Genomic DNA, 22,500 nt, shown 5'->3' on the forward strand with positions numbered 1-22,500 from the left:
TATACTTCCTTACATATATGCACTATTTCGGCTGGATGAAGCTTGAGTAAGATTTAAGTCGGGTAACGGACGACCCTGTAATTTCACTTCATTACATAAATCTTCTCCACGAGGGAAAGTTGAGAAAAATAAAATTAATATTCTGTAATTCACACACACTCATTCTTGCACATTTGCACTGGTTAAGTTACGGTACTAAGACGTCACACCAAAGCAACACTCAGATATACTGATGGTCAACAATGTTCTAAAACTAGAAAAGAAGTCTCTTTCGTATTTTACATGCTATATCAAAAGGATTCTACTAGTGCAATCATTCTGAGTTAAGGCAAATCCTAAGGTTCTACTGGAGACTGGATATATACGTAACAATGAGGCAAAAAAGAATATTAATTTCGTTATATTAACTCGATAAGATTCTACAACAATAAGTATGTGAAGAGAAAATAAAAATTTTGTCATTAAGTTTCAAGGGAATAGAGAATCCATTTGACGTAGCATTACAATAGCGACGTGGGAGTGGAGGAAAGATCTTCCCTCTCTGCAAGCCACTGCAGCGAAATATGGGTTTTAACAGCGGCAGTTTCCCTCTGCTTCCCTTCACCTCTCTACCCCCTGACCAAACAAGACACACTCTCTATGAGCTGCCCATCCTGCAGATCCCAGGACGACTTTGAATGCAGTGTCAATTCCAATACAGTCGACGCGCAAAAAGATTATGCATAAGATAATAGTACATATTCCCGGCCAGATGAAATATAAAGCAATTTACCAATAAAAGCTGTAACAATTCTTCTACAAATTAAAACAAATATTATTATTATTTTTCTGTCAAAGCAGGGAGTGCTGGAGCTCCGCAGCTCTTACGGACGAGCCGCCCCTGCAGTAGAAGGTTTCCTTTGCACACATCTCGTCCTTGTGAATTGCTGTGTCACTACAGTCCGCTGCCTTACCGACCGTTAAGAGTCATACTAGTATGAACTGCCGGCGTGTTGGAAGGTTCCCAAGGTGTGTGAGGATCACATTGTCTTATTTAGCCTCCTCACATCACTAGCTCCGCACGTGGCTCCACCCGCAGCCTTGGGATAAGCGCCTCACTTTCTACTAGACTGCAACCTGCATCTCCTCGCTAATCTGGTCGGCACACTCGGATCTCATGGGCACGTCAGGCCGACACGTGTGCTCTCTTTCACTCACTCCTCTTCAAACTCTTCGTCTCTCTATGAAATCTTGTCCAAGTTACCACAGTCTATACCTTGACCAAAACTACTTCCGACTTGACAGTTTACAGAGAAGGGGGAGCAGTGTTGTCATGTTGCCCATCTTTCATATAAGCGAGCGCGCTGCCGATAGAGTGCAGTAATGAACGGCTGACATGAACACATATTTTTAACCAATTTGTTGAACACTAGGCATTAAAATTGGCCTACATTATTATTTTTATTAGTCTATTATTATAAGTAGTAGTAGTGGTAGTAGTCTTCAATGTAATACCGTTAGAAAAGCGTCGAAAGGACTGTAAACTGTGAAAACTGGTTTAAATTTAATACGAAGCCTTTACTGTTATGAGTGCCGGTATTTCGTCAATGTAATATTGTTAGAAAACCGTTGAAGAATTTGTAAACTGTAAAAATATTTATGATTAAAAATCTACACGGCCTTTTTCTTTTCCGATATCAATAACAGTGCTCTTATTAATTTTAACACAAGCAGCAGTTCTCATTACGACTTGCGCCAAAGGTAAAAGAGGCCCGCCATTATCTTTTTCCCTCTCAAAATACTCTCTTACATAACACATCATCTCTCGATTGACTCTTTAACGAGGCACCTTCTACAATATTCCTTGTTCTCCGTCTGTCTTTCCTTCCTTCCTTCCGACATTGCACAAGTCACCTCTTTAGAAAATCTCGCAGAAACTAGAAAACACACACTAGTCACACACTCCACCAATGACAACGAAGATAATACGTGTAATATAATTTAAACACAATAATTATCGATGCACTAAAACAATAATATAACTAAGCAGCATTTTTAATTCACACAAAGCACGCGCTAACCAGCCAACTCAAAGTAATTCCGGGCACCGTATTCACCACTAGTCCGTGGTACTCACACGTGCAACTTGTAAACAAAGACACGGCAACACCGTCCCGTTACCGTGGTTACGCGTCTCTCGTGATTGGTTGATTTGAATGGTTGCTATGGTAACATGCTAAAGGCGCCATTTGTCAGGTCGGAAGTAGTTTTGGACAGACCAAAGTTCAGCTGTGGCAAAAATGTAATCGTGCGCCGAGCCACTGTGTAACTGCAACGTGCATAGCACCTATGGAGGGAGGCGGACACCCGAAGGGGAAGTCAGGCAACTGTCTGACTTATTAACGAATTTTCATTTTCCTTACGTCAAGCACTTCAATACAATTTTATACATTACAAGGCTACAAACTAATGTTTAGTACGTGTAACGAAGAAAGGAATGAATAAAAAAAAAAACATAGGACACATTATCATAACCTAAAATTAACTGTCTTCATAATGTCTCCGCGACAAAGTTTCAAAATCAGGAATTATGTCACTTACTGCCAGTCGTAGTTAATCACGAAGGTATTTGTCTGTCAGTCGTGATCTAAATTTGGTTTTTACTATTTTCATTGTTGAAAATAATTTTTCACAAACGTAAGTAGCAGCGAACATGGCTTCAAAGGAGCAAGCGAAAGAACGAATCTTCGGATATTTATTTTTTGACAAAGATTTGAAAAGTTCAACATTTGCCAAGTCCTTACAATCATCTAGCTTTTTTCTAACGTCACATTGTAAGTAAATCTGTGAGTTTCAATTGAAGATCTAACCGCATTATTCGTACATCTGCTGAAAAAGGGTCGACGTACAGAGATGATGATAATAATAATAATAATAATAATAATAATAATAATAATAACAACAACAACATTTAACCTTTTAATCTTTCATGAGTGATATGTACAGTAGTATAATGCCGTTTTATGTTATATAACTGTTTTCCTCGTAATACTTGTGAACAAATCATACTTTTAATATTCTCATCATATTGACAGCAAAAAAATGCGTCCTCCCATCCTACTTGAAACTTTCGTTTTTATAGAGGTACATGGTTTCGAGAGAGACATTGCGACGATACGCCACTCGCAGGTCAGAGACAAATACAAATGGAACGGAGTTTGACTCCAATGAGTGAGAGGGTGGGGGTTAGGGGTGGTAGGAAGCAAGAGAAAAGCACAGCTATCATTGCGAGCCACAATGTGCTCCCGAGTCGCATTTTCGCCACGGCTGGTCTAGTATATACAGTCACGAAGCTTGAGTTGTGAGGGTGCTAGAAACAATAGACTGTGCCGGCACTATTTCGCATTGTCTGTAATGAGGCGATATTAGCGATCCTAGTGCTTAGCAACTATCTATGGATGCATATTTACTACGTATTGAGCTTCGTGACTGTATATACTAGACTGTGAAGTTACCATGTCTATCTCTCTCTCCATTTCTTTTCGCATCTTTTTCCTACTCCTCTTTTCCACTCTGTTTTCTGTCCAGCTTCTTTTCTTCTTTATATCTTTCTCCGTCTTTCCCTTTTTTATTTCTGTTGCTCCAAGTTTTAAACAGACTTTTACTCTCTTTTTTTTTTGCACTCCGTCTTTCGCCCTTTCTCTTCCCGTTTTTTTTGTTAAGTTTATTTGCATGCGCTTTAATATCTGTTGTCATATCCCGTGTTTAAGATCTGTGAGTAGGCAGTAAGCTGTTTTCGCTGTTATTGAGTTTCTGTTTCTGTACTTGTTTTTTTGACAGATGGGACATGACAGTTAAGCGGCCGAGCTTGGAACTACAGTGCCATGTTGCCAATATGGACTACCATGCTGCCAGCTGATGGAAGCTAGCAATTGACGTTAAGATGGCTGACGTTAAAACATTAATTGACAATTGACACGAACAATACAAAAATCGACAGAGAATCAAACACGAAACGTACCAACGCTAACATTGTATGCACAATAAATGTCGCCAAGAGAGGTATTAGGCACTCGCCACGTAGGAACTATAAGTTTGGCAACTCAACCGTTGTTACCATAGCAACAGGCCTATCACGCTATGTGACATTCAGTTGTTTTTCCGATCACAACGCTTCTGTCATGTCCCATCTTAAAAAAAAAAAAAAAGGAGTATAGTGTGTGTTGTAGAAACGCTTGCCAACCGTTCCGTTTTTTTTTTTCGGGACAGTCCGGATTTCGACCATTGTGTCCCGCGTCCCGAAATAATTTGCACACGTATCAAAATGTCCCGATTTCATGGCATATTAGACATTTACAGCTGATTTTCGTTCCTATCAGATTGTTGGATTTATTCTGGATTGGAAGATATTTCTACACAGTCTCATACAGACATGTTTACGAAATGGAAAAATGACTCTAGGGTCCATGCTCAAGGCAGAAATTTAATTCTCGTTGATGTGTCAACAGAGTGATGAGGACCATGATATAATACACAAGTTAGGGCAGGTTTGATCACAGCCTACAGGATACTCACTGAATCATCTATTCTCTGTACTCATCTTATGCACTTTGACTTTAGTTCGGCGCCATTCAGTATTATGTCCACATTTTCCACTTGATGCGCCATTCATTGGTTTCGGGGGGGGGGGGAAATTACATGACCACTTCTATATATCTCAACGAGGACAACAACAAAGACTTATAAAATAACGTAGCCCCTAAGTGTGATAAGATCTGATAGCGCCGGCGATAAATCACGTAAACGTCTCTGTATTTTCCGGGAAGAGTGGCTGAAATATTTTGTGTAGGTAGGTTAGGTTAGTTCGGGTTACTTCAGATTACGTAAGTTAGGTTAGTTCATATTAAGTTAGTAATTACATCAATAAGATGGTTCCAAATTTCGAAAGAGTTAACATTTCTTTTATAAGGGATTTATACTGTTTTTCATCTTGTTTTGTGGTCATTTTGGTAACTTTTTGTAATTTTTTTTACACATGAAATGAGGTGGTTCTGTTACAATATAGGCCTACATATACTGTTTGAGTAGTATTGTTGAATATGTGGAAATAAATTAGTGGAATAAAATTGTCAGTAACGTTTATGTCGCTAATTTTTACTTATGAAAGTTGGCAAGCCTAGTTGTAGATGGCTTGTGTTCATGTGACTGATATTTATTAATGTTTATGATATTGGTGATTATTCATGGCATGTAAATTTCCAATCCGGCATTTGTCTTTATGACTGAGGGCAATCACGAAAAATACCAGTCAGATTGGTGGGCTACGGAATTTGAACCCGGGACCTCCCGAATACGAGTCTTAAACGCTACCGTCTCAGCCAACTCGCTCGGCTACTTCCGGTATTTTTACCTTTCCTAGTTACAGGTTTCACACTCTCTTACGGTCGTCATTTTTCTACCAGTTGATATAATTTTAACATGCGAAAAGAATGACGAAAAAACGTAGGATAATCAGGTAATTCAAGTGACAGATAGAGAATATGGAAGAAACATAGAAGAGATAACGGAAAATTAGAAATAAATAGAGAAGTATTGGTGCAGAATTTCAGGTTGGAAAGCGGAAGAATATAAGGAATGAAATAGAAAGCATAACTTAAATGGAGTGAATTATAACGAGCACAATAAGTCAGTACGTTGCAGTGTATCAGGGCGGATTGTAAATTGGTTATCGAAATATATAAAAATAATTATTTAATAATTCAGCAATTTAACATGCACAAGAATGTGACGAGGGACTTACGTGTATCCAGCGAGGATGTCCATCAGCGTGGACTTGCCGGCTCCGGAGGGCCCCATGATGGCCGTCAGCTCGCCCGATTGGAACTCTCCGCTTATCCGCTTCAAGATGCATTTCGACTCTGAAATGTAAAAAAAGTCACAATCATCAAACATGTTACATGTCTATAAAGACTGTTTACTAATAGTAAGTCATAGAATATGGTAATTTCGAGTAACTATGTTCTGCAGGGGGTAAATTCTGTAATCATTCAATTGAATTTCCTCTTTTACTTTAATCTAAACTATAAAGCTAAGTAAAAAAAAGTGTATTTATAAAATCCTTTACAACGAGCAATCAATAAGTTTCCGGACTAATCTGAATGTAGGCAACTCACAGCACATAGGAAACAGAGAGGTTACCAAGAACCAGGAAAGCGCCTGGAATCTATACTAAATGTATCACTTGAAAGGCAGAGAAGAAGACTAGCCATGAGGCGTATATTGGGAGATTCCAGGAAATATCGCAATAAATCCTTGACATGTTTGCACAAAATCACGTGTAGAAGCTCAGTTCTTAAAGACAATCTGACGCTGTTTAATAAACTGACTCAACAGGCATGGAAGCAATGATCTTCAGTGACACGCGCAATGTATGTTTAACGGTACAATAAATACAAGTTCAGTTCGGAAATATATTGATTGCACCTTCTTGTATATTGTGTGGAACGTCTTTATTCTTGACACTTAAGTAATTTTTAGATTAGATAAGGATAGATTTAAGTAGGCCTATTGAATGATTAATAATACCACACATAGGATGAATATATTCCAATAATTGGATAAAATACAGCTAGACGGACCGTGTAGAAAACTTCGAGGCACGAAATACATTTTTTATTTATTCATTAAAGACATCAGCTCAAAGAATTTGAGTGACCACAAGGGTCCTGAATACAATAAACATGTAGCTACAATATAATGTGATTTGAAACATTAAAGAAAAAAGAAAGTTAATTGTTGAAGGCAAATATAAGTGGATTAATTGATGTAATATTTGAAGAGAATCCTTGATAATATTTATAAGACTAGACATTACATAATCAAAAGGAATGTGAAGTTTCTTAAGATAATTCAATGCGAATTTTGTAATAGAACCTCTACTGCCAAACAGCAAACCAATGACAGACCATTGTTTAAGAGGGACGTTGTACTTTTGAGAAAGATAAGGCAGACAAGGTTCATATACTCTTCTCAATATCAACTTCGGTGGCCTGATTTAGGTTCCTTTCGAAACGAATAGTAGGGTCAAGAACAATAGCCGTTAATAGCAATAATGTCTGCCCGTCTAAAAGAACCATCCGATGATACACAATGTACTTCCTCATGAATCTCCCAATTTAAAGTTTTTAACGATGTCGCCAAAGCACGTCGTACACGATTATGTCTAGCGTTGAACACTTCTGTTTCCATGGTACCACGAGTCTTGAATGAGTTTACGGAAAAACATTGCATGTCAAAACGTTACAATTTTTCTTTCCTCGTAGGTCGAAAACAGATGTGTAACATCAAAAAAAGATGGTATGAAAGTTCACATGTACTGTACTTAATTCAGTTGTTAGTTGACGTATATTCGGCAGCTATTTAACCAGTACTGATGAAAATGGCCCGTAATTTTTTATGCTTCGTAGAATCTGGCCCCGGATTAGACAGTCCAGGTTCGATTCCGCTAAATCCACCGGTGTGCGCCTCATTTGGGATGCAGAGGGGCCCACGATAGGGTTGTTACCAATGAGAAATGTTGATCATTAACTTCCTCGTATTACACACTGGCACTGACCTCTAGATGTCCTTCGTCAACTCCCGACACGTGGATAGGGAATATCTTGATATTCTTTCATGGCGAGAAAGAATGTCGCTTGTTTAATACGACTCTTGCTGTAACGATGCTTTTCAAACTATGAAGATAATGACCACTTACATAGCGTATAGGTTGGTAATATTGTGATATGAATAATATTGTGATAGTTCTTTTTGAGAATTTATTACAATTTTACTGAGCGAGAAGAAGATCGGTTTTTTGCGTCAACGTATTAAGGGAATGTTCGAGGACAAGTTTCTGCACAAAACCGGTCCTTCTCTCGCTCAGTAAAATTGTAATAAATTCTCAAAAAGAACTAGCACAATATTACCTACTCGTATCACAATATTACCAACCTTTACTCTACTTAATTATATAGTTAATATATCGATGATGTTCGGGTAAAGGGTGATTTTTGTGAAAATGGACTTTTGTTCCACAGGGGAAAACACTAATTAAATTCTACCCATGGGTGTTCAAAAATAAAAAAAGAATATAAGCATTTGATGTGTTTTATTTGTGTAGAAAATTTTATGCACTAAGGTTTTAAGTTTAATTTTCATTTATCTCAAAACTCATTTTTATGATTTATCTCCCTTTAACCGAACACCATCGATTACACGGTTTTTAAGAAGCAAGTGTGATGTTGCTTAAGGGGTGAGGATGATATTTTTTTTTGTGAAAAATGAGTAAATTAAAAAAAATCTTTAAAAAACCCTGTGATATGTGTGGAATGCATAGCATAACATTTTGTGGGTATTTGTGCCCTTATCGGATGTTGAGTCGCCATTTTTAAATTTTCTGCGTTATGGATTTTTAAATCACTCGCCCACTTTTATTGTTGTTTCCGGTAAATTAAATTTTCAAAAAAAAAAATTGTTTCTTTAAAATACCCTTCGATATGTGAGGAATGTATTGCATAACATTTTGTGGGTATTTGTGCCCTTATCGGATGTTGAGACGTCATTTTTAAACTTCCTGCACTACGGATTTTTAAATCACACGCCCCCTTTTATCGGTTTCCAGTAACTTCATTTTTTTTTGCTACATTGCCAGACAAAAATGGATATAATTTCTAAATTATTAAAGATAAATGCATGAAATTTAGAACACACATTCTTTCGACTATTTCTCTGTAACAGAATTTTGTTAATTGATTTAATTTAAATAATATGTCCATTTATTTGCAAGAAAGGAAATCAGAAAATTGTTATTAAATTTTAATTGTTATTTTACAAACGTAGGGACTAATATCAAAATTCTGTTACAGAGAGATTGTAGAGCATGCTTTTGAAAATACATTGTAAAAACTGTTTGAATCTATCTTTAAAAACGGTTTAGATATAGACCTCTCGGTTTTAGTACAATCCTGCATTGAGTACATTTTTTTCAAATTTGAGCCCCCAAACAATTTTTTTTTATATTTTTATTTGGTTGTGTTACCACAGCTATGAGCTCTCTACATACAAAAAATTAATATTCTACACCAAATAGGAAAAAAGTAAAAAAAAAAAAAATATCCTCTCCCCTTAAGGTCCACTAAGAGAATTCGTCCCCCTATCAAAGTCTACTCTTTCCAACAGCGTATTCATTATGATTTTCCGAAAATAGAGTATTTCTGCTTTTGTGCCGTTTTTTGGCCCGCTGTGTATATAACTTGCTGTGGTAGAATCATCTAAAGTAAATAAAGCACGAATAACCTATTTTTTAATTAACTTAAATGAAGCCATGAAATTCACTCCACACGATCGTCGATGCAGTTCAGTTTTTCGGCAGCTCGCACTCTATCCTCGCGGGCCTCTCTGAACGTCTACAGATGCTTAGGCAGTGAGAGATGTGCTGTTTACGACGTTGTTCACACAAAATACGAATAGTTACGGCACGACACGTGTCGCATATGTCGACATCATCTACTGCCTTGGCTTGGTTTCGATTGACTTACTTTGGCCCATTGCTCGCCCTATACGAGTACATGCGATGATTGCCCAAGATCGACACATGGCCTGGGTTGCATTCGTTAATCCGACTCTGACAGGTGAACCATCCTGCCTCAGCCTAACATATCCAGATCGTATCCTCGGACGAGTATCTGGCAGATAGATAGATAGATAGATAGATAGATAGATAGATAGATAGATAGATAGATAGATAGATAGATAGATAGATAGATAGATAGATAGATAGATAGATAGATAGATAGATAGGTAGATAGGTAGGTAGGTAGGTAGGTAGGTAGGTAGGTAGGTAGGTAGGTAGGTAGGTAGGTAGGTAGGTAGATAGGTAGATAGGTAGATAGATAGATAGATAGATAGATAGATAGATAGATAGATAGATAGATAGATAGATAGATAGATAGATAGATAGATAGATAGATAGATAGATAGATAGATAGATAGATAGATAGATAGATAGATAGATAGATAGATAGATAGATAGATAGATAGATAGATAGATAGATAGATAGATAGATAGATAGATAGATAGATAGATAGATAGATAGATAGATAGATAGATAGATAGATAGATAGATAGATAGATAGATAGATAGATAGATAGATAGATAGATAGATAGATAGATAGATAGATAGATAGATAGATAGATAGATAGATAGATAGATAGATAGATAGATAGATAGATAGATAGATAGATAGATAGATAGATAGATAGATAGATAGATAGATAGATAGATAGATAGATAGATAGATAGATAGATAGATAGATAGATAGATAGATAGATAGATAGATAGATAGATAGATAGATAGATAGATAGATAGATAGATAGATAGATAGATAGATAGATAGATAGATAGATAGATAGATAGATAGATAGATAGATAGATAGATAGATAGATAGATAGATAGATAGATAGATAGATAGATAGATAGATAGATAGATAGATAGATAGATAGATAGATAGATAGATAGATAGATAGATAGATAGATAGATAGATAGATAGATAGATAGATAGATAGATAGATAGATAGATAGATAGATAGATAGATAGATAGATAGATAGATAGATAGATAGATAGATAGATAGATAGATAGATAGATAGATAGATAGATAGATAGATAGATAGATAGATAGATAGATAGATAGATAGATAGATAGATAGATAGATAGATAGATCAGTGCATTTATTGATGCATAATAAATTATACAAACTCATGTACACAAGATCCTTCGCACGAGCCCGTATGGACATTCGTGCTATAACTATGCACAGTTTGAATCTTCAAAACAAAAATAATACAGTGAAACCTGTTCAAGACGGAAGTGACATGGTCCTAATTTTTTTTCCATTGTGGACAGGTTTCCGTATTGTTCAGGTACGACATTAAAATGGAATATTTTGTCATTCATATACATGAAAAACAAAATGGCATGCCGCAAACTGCAAGAAGTAAAAAATATTCCATTTAACACTCATCACATTAAATCAGCTTTCTGTCGCTTATTACGTTGGTGAATCATCTTGATTAAAATCTCATTTTCTGTATAAATATTATCGTAACTCAATCATTAGCCATTAAACATTATTAAAGTTTACTAATCTCATTCTATTTAATATCTAACACTATACTCCAATACTGTACTGCATATCACTGCACATTATTAATTAATTGGACTAGGAGCCATCTATTAGAAGCCTTGAATTCTGGTGTATTTCATTTCTTTCCCAGTTCAATAGCTTGCTTTGCAGAATAGATCCAGAAATTGGCTTGTTCTTTGAAAGGTCATGGAGAACCCACTCCCACAACAGTTCATTTATTTTCACATAAACAGTTGCTTTCTGGTTCCTTTTGTGTCACCAATATTGACCGCACGCCACTCATTATGATCTTTAAAATGTTATGTTTTATTTAACGACGCTCGCAACTGCAGAGGTTATATCAGCATCACCGGATGTGCCGGAATTTTTATGATCTTTATTTTTTAAAGTGTCACACCTGAGTTTTCCACAACTGTACTTCAATATTATTTCACACAGACTTTGTTTCTAATTTTCCTTTATCTCGATAACTTCTACTTCATCACTTAATGTTAATGCCACATTTTATGCAACTTTTTTTTTACCAGGAAATCACTACACTTGCTCTCTGCATAGCTACGACAGTATATGGGTGTGAAGCATTGAAAATCTTTGAAGGGACTCGTCTGCCTAGTCAACAGGGTAATAAAATTTATGACCGACAGGCCAACACACCCTCGTACCCTCTAGAATTTTGCAAAGAAAACTTGTTTTTATCTTAGTGACCTACATATTTCGTATATTCCTTGAAATTACACGTTGTTTCAAAATATAGTTACAAAATATAGTGTGTCCAAAATATTGTTTCCGTTTTGAACAGTAGCAGACAGTTTCCGTTTCTGCGTTGGACAGTTTTCGTTTTATTCAGGAAAAATTACACATAATACATACAAATTTCGCCAGGACCAATAAATTGTTCCGAAATAGACAGGATTCCGGATTATTCAGGCTCCGATTTGAACAGGTTTCACTGTAATACTAATAATAAAATATTAAAACAATAGATATTATTACTACCGTTATCATTAATTATCACAATTACAACTAATCTAACTTCATACCAAATTTCACAAGAAAAACAGTGAGAAGAATGGGGCGACAAAGACGACCACCTTGGAGCGCGCCAGAGGAGAGAAGATGCCGCAGGCGAGCCTACAGACGAGGGTGGACGAGTATCTGATGAGCCGAAGGACACGGAGCCCCAAGCCCTTCCTAAATCAACATCGGAAATCCGTGCTACCGCCCTAAACTTGACCGAGACATATTTTTAGCTGTAACTACAGAAAGATGAAATGAATAGTATTGGTGGAATGAAAGAGGGAAATGGGAGTACTACCCCCAGAAAAACTCTCTGCAACATCTGCTTTTCCTCCTGCAAATTTCACCACGACCAGACCGGGGATCGAACCCAGGCTGCTGTGACCAAATATCAGCGCACTATCTCTGAGAATAGACGTGTTCTTACCAAGTAATAGAACTTGTTTAAAATCGATTTTGAAAAGTTTACTGACTAAAATGTTTAAAATGTTTGGATAAAATACCGTTGCTATCCCTTCATGATGTCCCCTTCTATGAGCTTCATAATGTCTCAACTGTTACCAAGGAAATTCCGTAAAACAAACGAATGAGTCCTTCTTATGCCGTCATCTTCAATATGTGATTGGTGTCTGATGCACTGCATTTGGCCATTAGCAGAATATTGTAGATGTATATAAGAAAAAGAAAATCCGTGCTGTGTACAAATCAAACAATAAAACGGTATTAAATTTTGCAAGCACTCATGATGCGAAATTTTCAATTAAATGTTTTCATAATTATGAGATTTATTTTCGTATGACATTCTATAAATAAACATTTAAAAAAGCTAGACTCTAGCTAAATAGGCCTACTTATATAAAATACGCTACAGGCCTACTTCTAACTACAGAGATTCTTTGAATTTTTATGGCTGTCACTCTGGCTATGCTAAATTAAATCATAATAAAATTACTAAGTTGGCAGCAATGATCTGCATATCCCTGGTGTAAAGTAACCAATTGACATCTGCTTCCGAGTCATAGCCAGTCTTGCCAATTTATGTTAGATTCAGCCATAAAATAGCTAGGTTGGCAACACTGATCTGCGCATTCCTGATGTAAGGTAACAACCTAGATCCCTGCTACCTAATCATGGCCAGTGTTGCCAATTTATGCTATATCTAGCCATAAAATAGCTAAGTTGGAACATTGAAATGCGCATTCCTGGTAAAAGATAACAAATAGATCCCTGCTACCAAATCATGACCAGTCTTGCCAATTTATGCTAGATTTAACCATAAAATAGCTAAGTTGGCAACACTGATCTGCATATCTCTGTTGCAAAGAAACCAATAGATCCCTGCTAAAAAAAATCATGGCCAGTGTTGCCAATTTATGCTAGATTTAACCATAAAATAGCTAAGTTGACAACACCGATCTGCACGTCCCTGGTGTAAGTTAACCAATAGACCCCTGCTACCGAGTCATGGCCAGTATTGCCAATTTAGCGACAAGTCGCTAAATCCGGCAACTTATAACTATTTTCGGCGACAATTTCTTTGAACATTTCCATTGATTAAATAGGGAGTTAGCGACTTTTCAGCATTCTCTAGCGTCAAAAATAGATTTTAATTTTTAATTTTACTGGGTTATTTTACGACGCTGTATCAACATCTCAGGTTATTTAGCGTCTGAATGAAATGAAGGTGATAATGCCGGTGAAATGAGTCCGGGGTCCAGCACCGAAAGTTACCCAGCATTTGCTCGTATTGGGTTAAGGGAAAACCCCGGAAAAAACCTCAACCAGGTAACTTGCCCCGACCGGGAATCGAACCCGGGCCACCTGGTTTCGCGGCCAGACGCGCTGACCGTTACTCCACAGGTGTGGACGTCAAAAATAGAATTTTCTACATTGATAATGATGAATCTAGAGACTTCTGAAATACTGTTTGGTGACTTCCTGTACACTTCAGTTGGCAACACTGATCATGGCCTCAGATAACCCAGGAGCTCCATACGCAACAGACATTGTGTTATCTCCTCCAGAATCCTAGTATTCATTACTACAGTTGCAAGTCATATTGCCGACAGATGCATTCTACACGATGTGTTACACAACATTTCCTCGATACGCTATCATATTCAGCTATACTACGGAAATTATCTACAAGTTACAGCTGTGGCTCCTTTATGCAAACCCGTAGAGAGCGACCATAATGCTTACCGACGGAAGTAAGAAAATCTATTGTGTATGTCTCCCTGAGCCTTAATTATACTAATTCGAGAGAAATTTTCATTTTTTCGTCGGAAATTTTGACACTGTTAAAAAAAAAAGAATGAGGTGGTCATTTTCACTGAGTTCCATAAAGAAGGGTTACAGAACGTTGGATGTGTTTGTGCATCTTTGTGCCGGTGCAATGCGGGCTAGGGCAGGGAGATGCACTATCATCTTTATTTTTTAACTTTGCTTTAGAATCGCCATTAGGACAATCCAGAAAAACAGAGAGAGTATGGAATTGAACGGGTTACATCAGCAACTTGTTTATGCGGATGACGTGAATATGTTAGGAGAAAATCCACAAACGATTTAAAAATAGTACATTATGCAACGAGCCTATAATGATAGTAATTAAGACGAGAGGATGTTTATGAAACGAGCTCAAGCGAATTTCATAATTTTCATACGAGCGTCTTAATTACCATTATAGGCAAGTTTCATACGACTTTTTATGCTCGACCATATTTCTAACTTGAAATTATTCATAAGTATTCATGTAATATTATTCTTATGTGACTGGGGAGCGAACTGACCTTGTACAACCTCGTAAATTGTGAGATGTGCGCCGACGCGAAAGTATTGATTTTTTCCGGGCAACGAATGTCGACGACTTTGATATAATCTAGAGAGTAAGATAAACGTTAAACTTGATATAACCTTGAAATTGATTTATTTATTTAAATTTAAATATACAGAATAAAGAATATAACTTAATTACAAACAAACAAGAGAAATAGAAATAAAATAATACAAACAATATAAAACAGGAGATACAGTACTATTAACAAAATTTGAGACCGAATGAGCAGCGCTCGTGTTCGGTCGCAGTTCAGATATAATATTAATAGGCCTATAAGAGAATATAAAATAATATATAGAATATAATAAAAATAAATTGAATTCGACATTGAAAAACGAGATGACAAATTGAATTTATTTGAATATTATTTACAATTAACGCCAATTATAATTTCAAGGGAAAAATTGTTCCGGGGCCGGGTATCGATCCCGGGACCTCTGGTTGAACGTACCAGCTCTCTACCACTCTCTACTCAGTGGTAGAGCGCTGGTACGTTCAACCAGAGGTCCCGGGATCGATACCCGGCCCCGGAACAATTTTTCCCTTGAAATTATTCAAATCTGCTTTATAGGGAGCTTCACCTGAAAGACTAGATTTGCAACGCTAATTATTATAGTAACAGAACATAACCTTCTGCGACAGTATTGGATTTCCAGCCTGCGTGAAGTTCTGCTAGTTGTCTTTCGATTGCATATCCGAGAATAATCGAAAACCTGAACTTTAATGAATAAGTGTACTTTAATGAAATGCATTAAAGGACTGTTACCAGGTGTATAATTACTACATTTCGGCATGGTCGAGCATAAATATAATTTCAAAACTATAGCCCCAATGACACGGAATTTTACACAGTTCATCCATCGTATTGTAAGTACATTTATGTAGTTTAAATTTAATACATTTTGAATGAAAATTGTATATGTTTTAAAAATCATATAAGCGTCCTCTTAAGGGGGAAAAACTGAAAATTTATCGATTGAAGTTATGTGATCATCCCTAAATGCAGTAGATTATCGTGTCGATGCGGGAGAACGAAAGTCATGAGCAGGCTTCAAGACTTCGGACCCAATAGAGCAGTTCAGCGGGAAATCCGCATAACGGCGTACTGAGTATAGTGGTAAAGCGTACAGTGGGTGGGGGTACTGTAGAATGAATGCCAACAAATACGCAAAGGAAAACGCTCTGGATTTGAAGGTTCTGACGAATAATCCGGTTTTCATACTAACCTTTTTTCAAACTGTGTCTGAAACTATTACATGGTTAGAAAAGTCAGAGCAAGAGATGCCGGAAGTCTTCAAATTAGTTGAGGAAATGACACAGATAATTAATGAGACATCAAGTACACCGGTTACTGAACGTGTAAAACAGAAGTGAAAATCAATTTTAAGTAAAAATAACGGATATGGAACATTGTGTAACATAAACAGCAAATTAGTAGATATAGAGTCACCCGAGAATAAAGGACTGTCTCTTAGAGACTGCGATGACGTTAGGTTTTTTCGTTTTGCTCCTATCACGTCATGCGATGTAGAGCGCAGCTTTCTACAGTACAAACTTTGGCAGATAACCGAAAAAGATTTACGTTTGAGACACTGAGAATGTATATTGTAGTAGGTACATTGCAATTCGGTACTGTAACTGCACTTCCTAAAGACGACCAATAGGATAAATGAAAAAAATTAAAATTGCTACATGTTTATTTCCAACATTAACACGGTGTATAATTAAACACAAATGCTTATAAAAGACAGGAGAATAAATGCTTTTCACATTCTTTTGACATTATCATTGTGTAATGTATATTTACTTTCACAATGTACATATGTAAGGGGTTGTTGGACAATATAAGGGGTTGTTGGACAATAACTTCATTTAGGTCAAAATTACATAAATTCTTACTTAACAGATGAATTGCTGATTAATATGTGTTACTTATAATGAAACTAACATCTGTCCATTCTTATTATTATTATCATTAATTTCTCTAAATAGATTTACAAAACCTCTAATTGCAATTACATTAATATTCTCATTATAGAAACAGAAATACAAGTATTCTCCCTGTAACATAGTCCTAGTAAGGTTATATTAAATTAAATTTTCATCATTTTACTAGCTATCTCAAATATTAAATTAATTATAATTCATTGAATTAAATTAGCTCATAAATTAAGTTACTACTTTACCTTATAGATTTATCTAAATTTAAATAAATGTGTAGTGAGAACCTTTTAAGTGTAGAGTAAATATTTGTAATTTAAATTTATGTATTGTATTGATTAAGGCTGGTTGAGTGGAAGAGAAGGCCTTATGGCCTTAACTCTGCCAGCGAAAATAAAACATTATTATTATTATCATTATTATTATGTGTGTGTTTCCCCATACTACCGTACTCTGCTCTAAATAGCAACGTTGTTACCTCAATACATCTGTATCTACCTGCAGCGAGTCAACAACCTATAGTGCATGCACAGTAAACTTATTGTATCGGGTCCAAAGTCTCGAAGCCCGGTCATTAGCTAATTTTGGGCGACGCGCGCATTATGCATGGAAGTTGTTAGGTGTTAGGCACAAATTGATGACAACAAACCTACAGCAGCGACCTGCTTTTGATACAGTTTGTATCTTGACCGAGCAGTAGGCGTAATGTACAGGGCTGATTATTTTCGTGTATGTAGGCCTACCTTAAGCATCTTTAATCTGCATCTGGCAGGTATTACACAGACGCTATCATAATCTCTGCTACAGCAGATAAGAATTCAATTCACTAGTCATTGTGTGTCAGAGATCTACCTACACTGTTTCCTTTGTCATCATACCCCTGGAGGTCGTCTTCCTTCTCGAATTTACCAGAACCAACCCGAGGCCAACGACCTAGCTGTTCTTGGAAAGTTGTGGTATGAAAGAGACTTCAAGAGCTCCATTAACCAGTCAACCCCGGGGTCTACAACCAGGGAAGTTGCCGTATTTCATCCCGCTATCTTGTTTTAATGGGAGTGAGAAGTATCCACTGCTGTAATTTTGAGGAAACCACTATGCTTTAAATTTATGATTATACTGAGTATACATAAGCCTACCTATAAAAAATTGGAGATTTATCTTTGGAAGAGGTGAAAAAATTCAAATATCTTGGAGCAACAGTAACAAATATAAATGACACTCGGGAAATTAAACGCAGAATAAATATGGGAAATGCCTGTTATTATTCGGTTGAGAAGCTTTTGTCATCTAGTCTGCTGTCAAAAAATCTGAAAGTTAGAATTTATAAAACAGTTATATTACCGGTTGTTCTGTATGGTTGTGAAACTTGGACTCTCACTTTGAGAGAGGAACATAGGTTAAGGGTGTTTGAAAATAAGGTTCTTAGGAAAATATTTGGGACTAAGAGGGATGAAGTTACAGGAGAATGGAGAAAGTTACACAATGCAGAACTGCACGCATTGTATTCTTCACCTGACATAATTAGGAACATAAAATCCAGACGTTTGAGATGGGCAGGACATGTAGCACGTATGGGTGAATCCACAAATGCATATAGTGTGTTAGTTGGGAGGCCGGAGGGAAAAAGACCTTGGGGAGGCCGAGACGTAGGTGGGAAGATAATATTAAAATGGATTTGAGGGAGGTGGGATATGATGGTAGAGACTGGATTAATCTTGCTCAGGATAGGGACCAATGGCGGGCTTATGTGAGGGCGGCAATGAACCTCCGGGTTCCTTAAAAGCCAGTAAGTAAGTATGTAAGTAAGTATACATAAGCCTACACTTCGTATCACATTGGTTCTAATTACTTTTAGCGATATTAGGATATATGGAACAATACCAAGTGTTTGGAAACAATCATTATTGATATCATCCAGAAAAAAGAGAGGAAAACATACTGTTCGGCCGAATGCTTATGTTGCATTTCGGTTTCCCACATTCGTTTCTGCTCGCCCCTCTGTAAAGGCTAGTGATGAGTTGTTAGGCTTTTTCCTGAAAATATTTGCTGTATGGAATTACAATTCTACGTAATATTATACAATAATTGTTTAAAATAACTTACAGAAAAGGGTCCCGTTAAATAACTGTCACTTGATTTTCCCATTTTCGACGACCCTGCAACATAACCACTCGGTCCGACAGTAACATCCTCAAAGTATAGGGGGATTTCACTTTTCACCCTTAAGAAAACAAACAAACAGTTTCCGTTACAGCTGGCCCCTCTGTAAAGGCTTACTTACTTACTTACTATCTTACTTACTGGCTTTTAAGGAACCCGGAGGTTCATTGCCGCCCTCACATAAGCCCGTCATAGGTTCCTATCTTGAGTAAGATTAATCCAGTCCCTACCATCATATCCCACCTCCCTCAAATCCATTTTAATATTATTTTCCCATCCACGTCTCGGCCTCCCCAAAGATCTTTATCCCTCCGGTCTCCCAACTAACACTCTATATGCATTTCTGGATTCGCGCATACGTGCTACATGCCCTGCCCATCTCAAACGTCTCGATTTAATGTTCCTAATTATGTTAGGTTAAGAATATAATGCGTGCATTTCTGCGTTGTGTAACTTTCTCCATTCTCCTGTAACTTCATCCCTCTTAGCCCCAAATATTTTCCTAAGCACCTTATTCTCAAACACCCTTAACCTATGTTCCTCTCTCAAAGTGAGAGTTCAAGTTTCACAACCATAAAGAACAACCAGTAATATAACTGTTTTATAAATTCTAATTTTCAGAATTTTTGATAGCAGATTGGATGATAAAAGCTTCTCAACGGAAGAATAACAGGCATTTCCCATATTTATTCTGTTTTTAATTTCCTCCCGAGTAACATTTATATTTGTTGTGTGTATGTATATATATAAGAAACACTAAACCTAAAAAGCAATTTTAATAGAAGACGTATTTACGTCAAACTCTTTGGAAGCAAGATTTCACTCTCAATTTTCTATTTTCATCGGCTATAATTTATTAAAAAATTAATTAACGTGTGTTGAAATATGCGATGTTTCACTCAAAGAAAACTGGAATTTTAAAGTAGAGATCTGTCGTAAGAGAGTCATTTAAGATGACCTCGACAGATGAAGAAATTCAAGAGATCCGTCTCCTCATTGCCATCATTACCAGAACTTGTCACTCCAATTGTATGAAATTAATGGCATGTACGAGTAGAGAGAAAACAGGCAGAGAAAGAAGCATGAATCTCAAAACGTATCTATACTTACAAATTACATTTAAGGCTGTAAGAGAGGAGGTCAAGTTTTAGTCCGCCATAAATGGAATTAAGCTGTATGTGCAATATTATTTCCAATTTTATGTCAACTTTTCCTATTGGTGACAGAGTGGCCATTCGTGCTATAATTTAAGGGGACATATATACCTTCGGAAGCCGAAAAAATTTTTACTTTTCCCCCCCTTTTTGTTGAATGGACGTTCCTCAATATTACTGTAAAAAATCTTTAAATATCTCTAATACTTTTCGAGTTGAGACCTAAAACGTGAAACTGTGAAATTTCCCTTGGCAATTTAAATATGGACAAAATTTCTCACCTTCTGTAAATTTGTCGCTCATTTTCCGTAACTTAAGTTTTCCAAATCCGTTTTCTTCCAAACTTCTACATTTTTTAGATAAATTAATGAAATTTTGCGCGCATGAAAACACGGAAATTCTACTTGAAGCAAGTAAAGCGATAGATTTGGAATTAAATCCCGAAAAGACAAAGTATACGATTATATCTCGTGACCAGAATATTGTACGAAATGGAAATATAAAAATTGGAGATTTATCCTTCCAAGAGGTGGAAAAATTCAAATATCTTGGAGCAACAGTAACAAATAAAAATGACACTCGGAAGGAAATTGTACGAAATGGAAATATAAAAATTGGAGATTTATCCTTCCAAGAGGTGGAAAAATTCAAATATCTTGGAGCAACAGTAACAAATAAAAATGACACTCGGAAGGAAATTAAACGCAGAATAAATATGGGAAATGCCTGTTATTATTCGGTTGAGAAGCTTTTGTCATCTAGTCTATCAAAAAATCTGAAAGTTAGGTTATGAAACTTGGACTCTTACTTTGAGAGAGGAACAGATATTAAGAGTGTTCGAGGATAAGGTGCTTAGTAAAATATTTGGGGCTAAGAGGGATGAAGTTACAGAAGAATGGAGAAAGTTACACAACGCAGAAATGCACGCATTGTATTCTTCACCTGACATAATTAGGAACATTAAATCCAGACGTTTGAGATGGGCAGGGCATGTAGCACGCATGGGCGAATCCAGAAATGCATATAGAGTGTTAGTTGGGAGACCGGAGGAAAAAGACCTTTGGGGAGGCCGAGACGTAGATGGGAGGATAATATTAAAGTGGATTTTAGGGAGGTAGGATATGATGATAGAGACTGGATTAATCTTGCTCAGGATATGGACGAATGGCGGGCTTATGTGAGGGCGGCAGTGAACCTCCGGGTTCCTTAAAAGTAATTTGTAAATATTATTATTATTATTATTATTATTATTATTATTATTATTATTATTATTATTGCAAGACGTGAATATATTATATTTTTCTCGACAATTATGTTCACATTCTTTCCTATGAAGTAAATAATAATAATGTGCAAAAATTTAATCATAGCTGTTTCTGAAAAAAAATATATATGTATTTTGTATGGTAAGCTCTTTTTACCTGAACACCATCGATATAAAACGCAACGAAATCCCTGTAATGCAAGGTACACGTTTACGTCAAGAACTCACGGCAGTACAAGCCATGAAAGTATCGTGGTACAAGACGCCGCTCCGTGAAGATCAGCAAACTTCAGCTCGTATGAAAGAGCCAGCTGATCGGTATCCCGTGAACACCTGTTAGCCTTGGAAAGTGAAACTGGCCGCACACACAAAACAAACCAGGAAACCAGAAAGTAAACATACCTCGACTGTTAGTAGGAGGTGGACACTGCAACCGATGGCTGCTCAGCAAAGGAATTAACGAACAACCTTATGAAATTTGTGGACAAGGCTACTCATCTTTGTGTTCTACCATTCCCCAGTATAATGCCACCGTTCTATCATCATCATCATCATCATCATCATCATCATCATCATCATCATCATTTATTTATTTATTTATCTATCTATTTATGTCCATAACAGGGCAAAGCCCCAATTACAATAGACAGTACAGATAAAAAAAAACATAGAATTACATATAACACGAAAGAAAAGGAAACAGATACAGGGACATCATTTTATTTTTACTTCAATTTTTATTGTAACTGAGTTTTGAATGTACTTCACTCTCACACCTTCTACTAGTAAACTTTCAATCGTCCTCCACACAGAACCAAAGCCGCGTATACTGAGTTAGTGAGTATAGTACGTTCCAGAAATACGTTCGCGTTTTCCAGTCACGAAAGAGCTTTCAATATTGGATCATATTTTCGCACAGGTACTGTCGTCCGTTTGCCTACGTCGCATCCCGGTC

At 36.6% G+C, this 22,500-nt stretch overlaps 1 protein-coding gene across 1 annotated transcript in view; it reads right to left on the reverse strand.

Moving 5' to 3' along the window:
* LOC138716036 (ATP-binding cassette sub-family G member 4-like) overlaps positions 1 to 22,500 on the reverse strand; it is a 159,617-nt gene that overhangs the window by 58,286 nt on the left and 78,831 nt on the right. The window contains exon 2 of the mRNA XM_069848950.1: positions 5,780 to 5,897. Within this exon, the coding sequence (XP_069705051.1) occupies positions 5,780 to 5,897 (118 nt within the window). The remainder of the gene's footprint in view (positions 1 to 5,779; positions 5,898 to 22,500) is intronic.

The sequence above is a fragment of the Periplaneta americana genome, chromosome 2 (assembly GCF_040183065.1).
Source record: "Periplaneta americana isolate PAMFEO1 chromosome 2, P.americana_PAMFEO1_priV1, whole genome shotgun sequence".
NCBI classification, from domain to species: Eukaryota; Metazoa; Arthropoda; class Insecta; order Blattodea; family Blattidae; genus Periplaneta; species Periplaneta americana.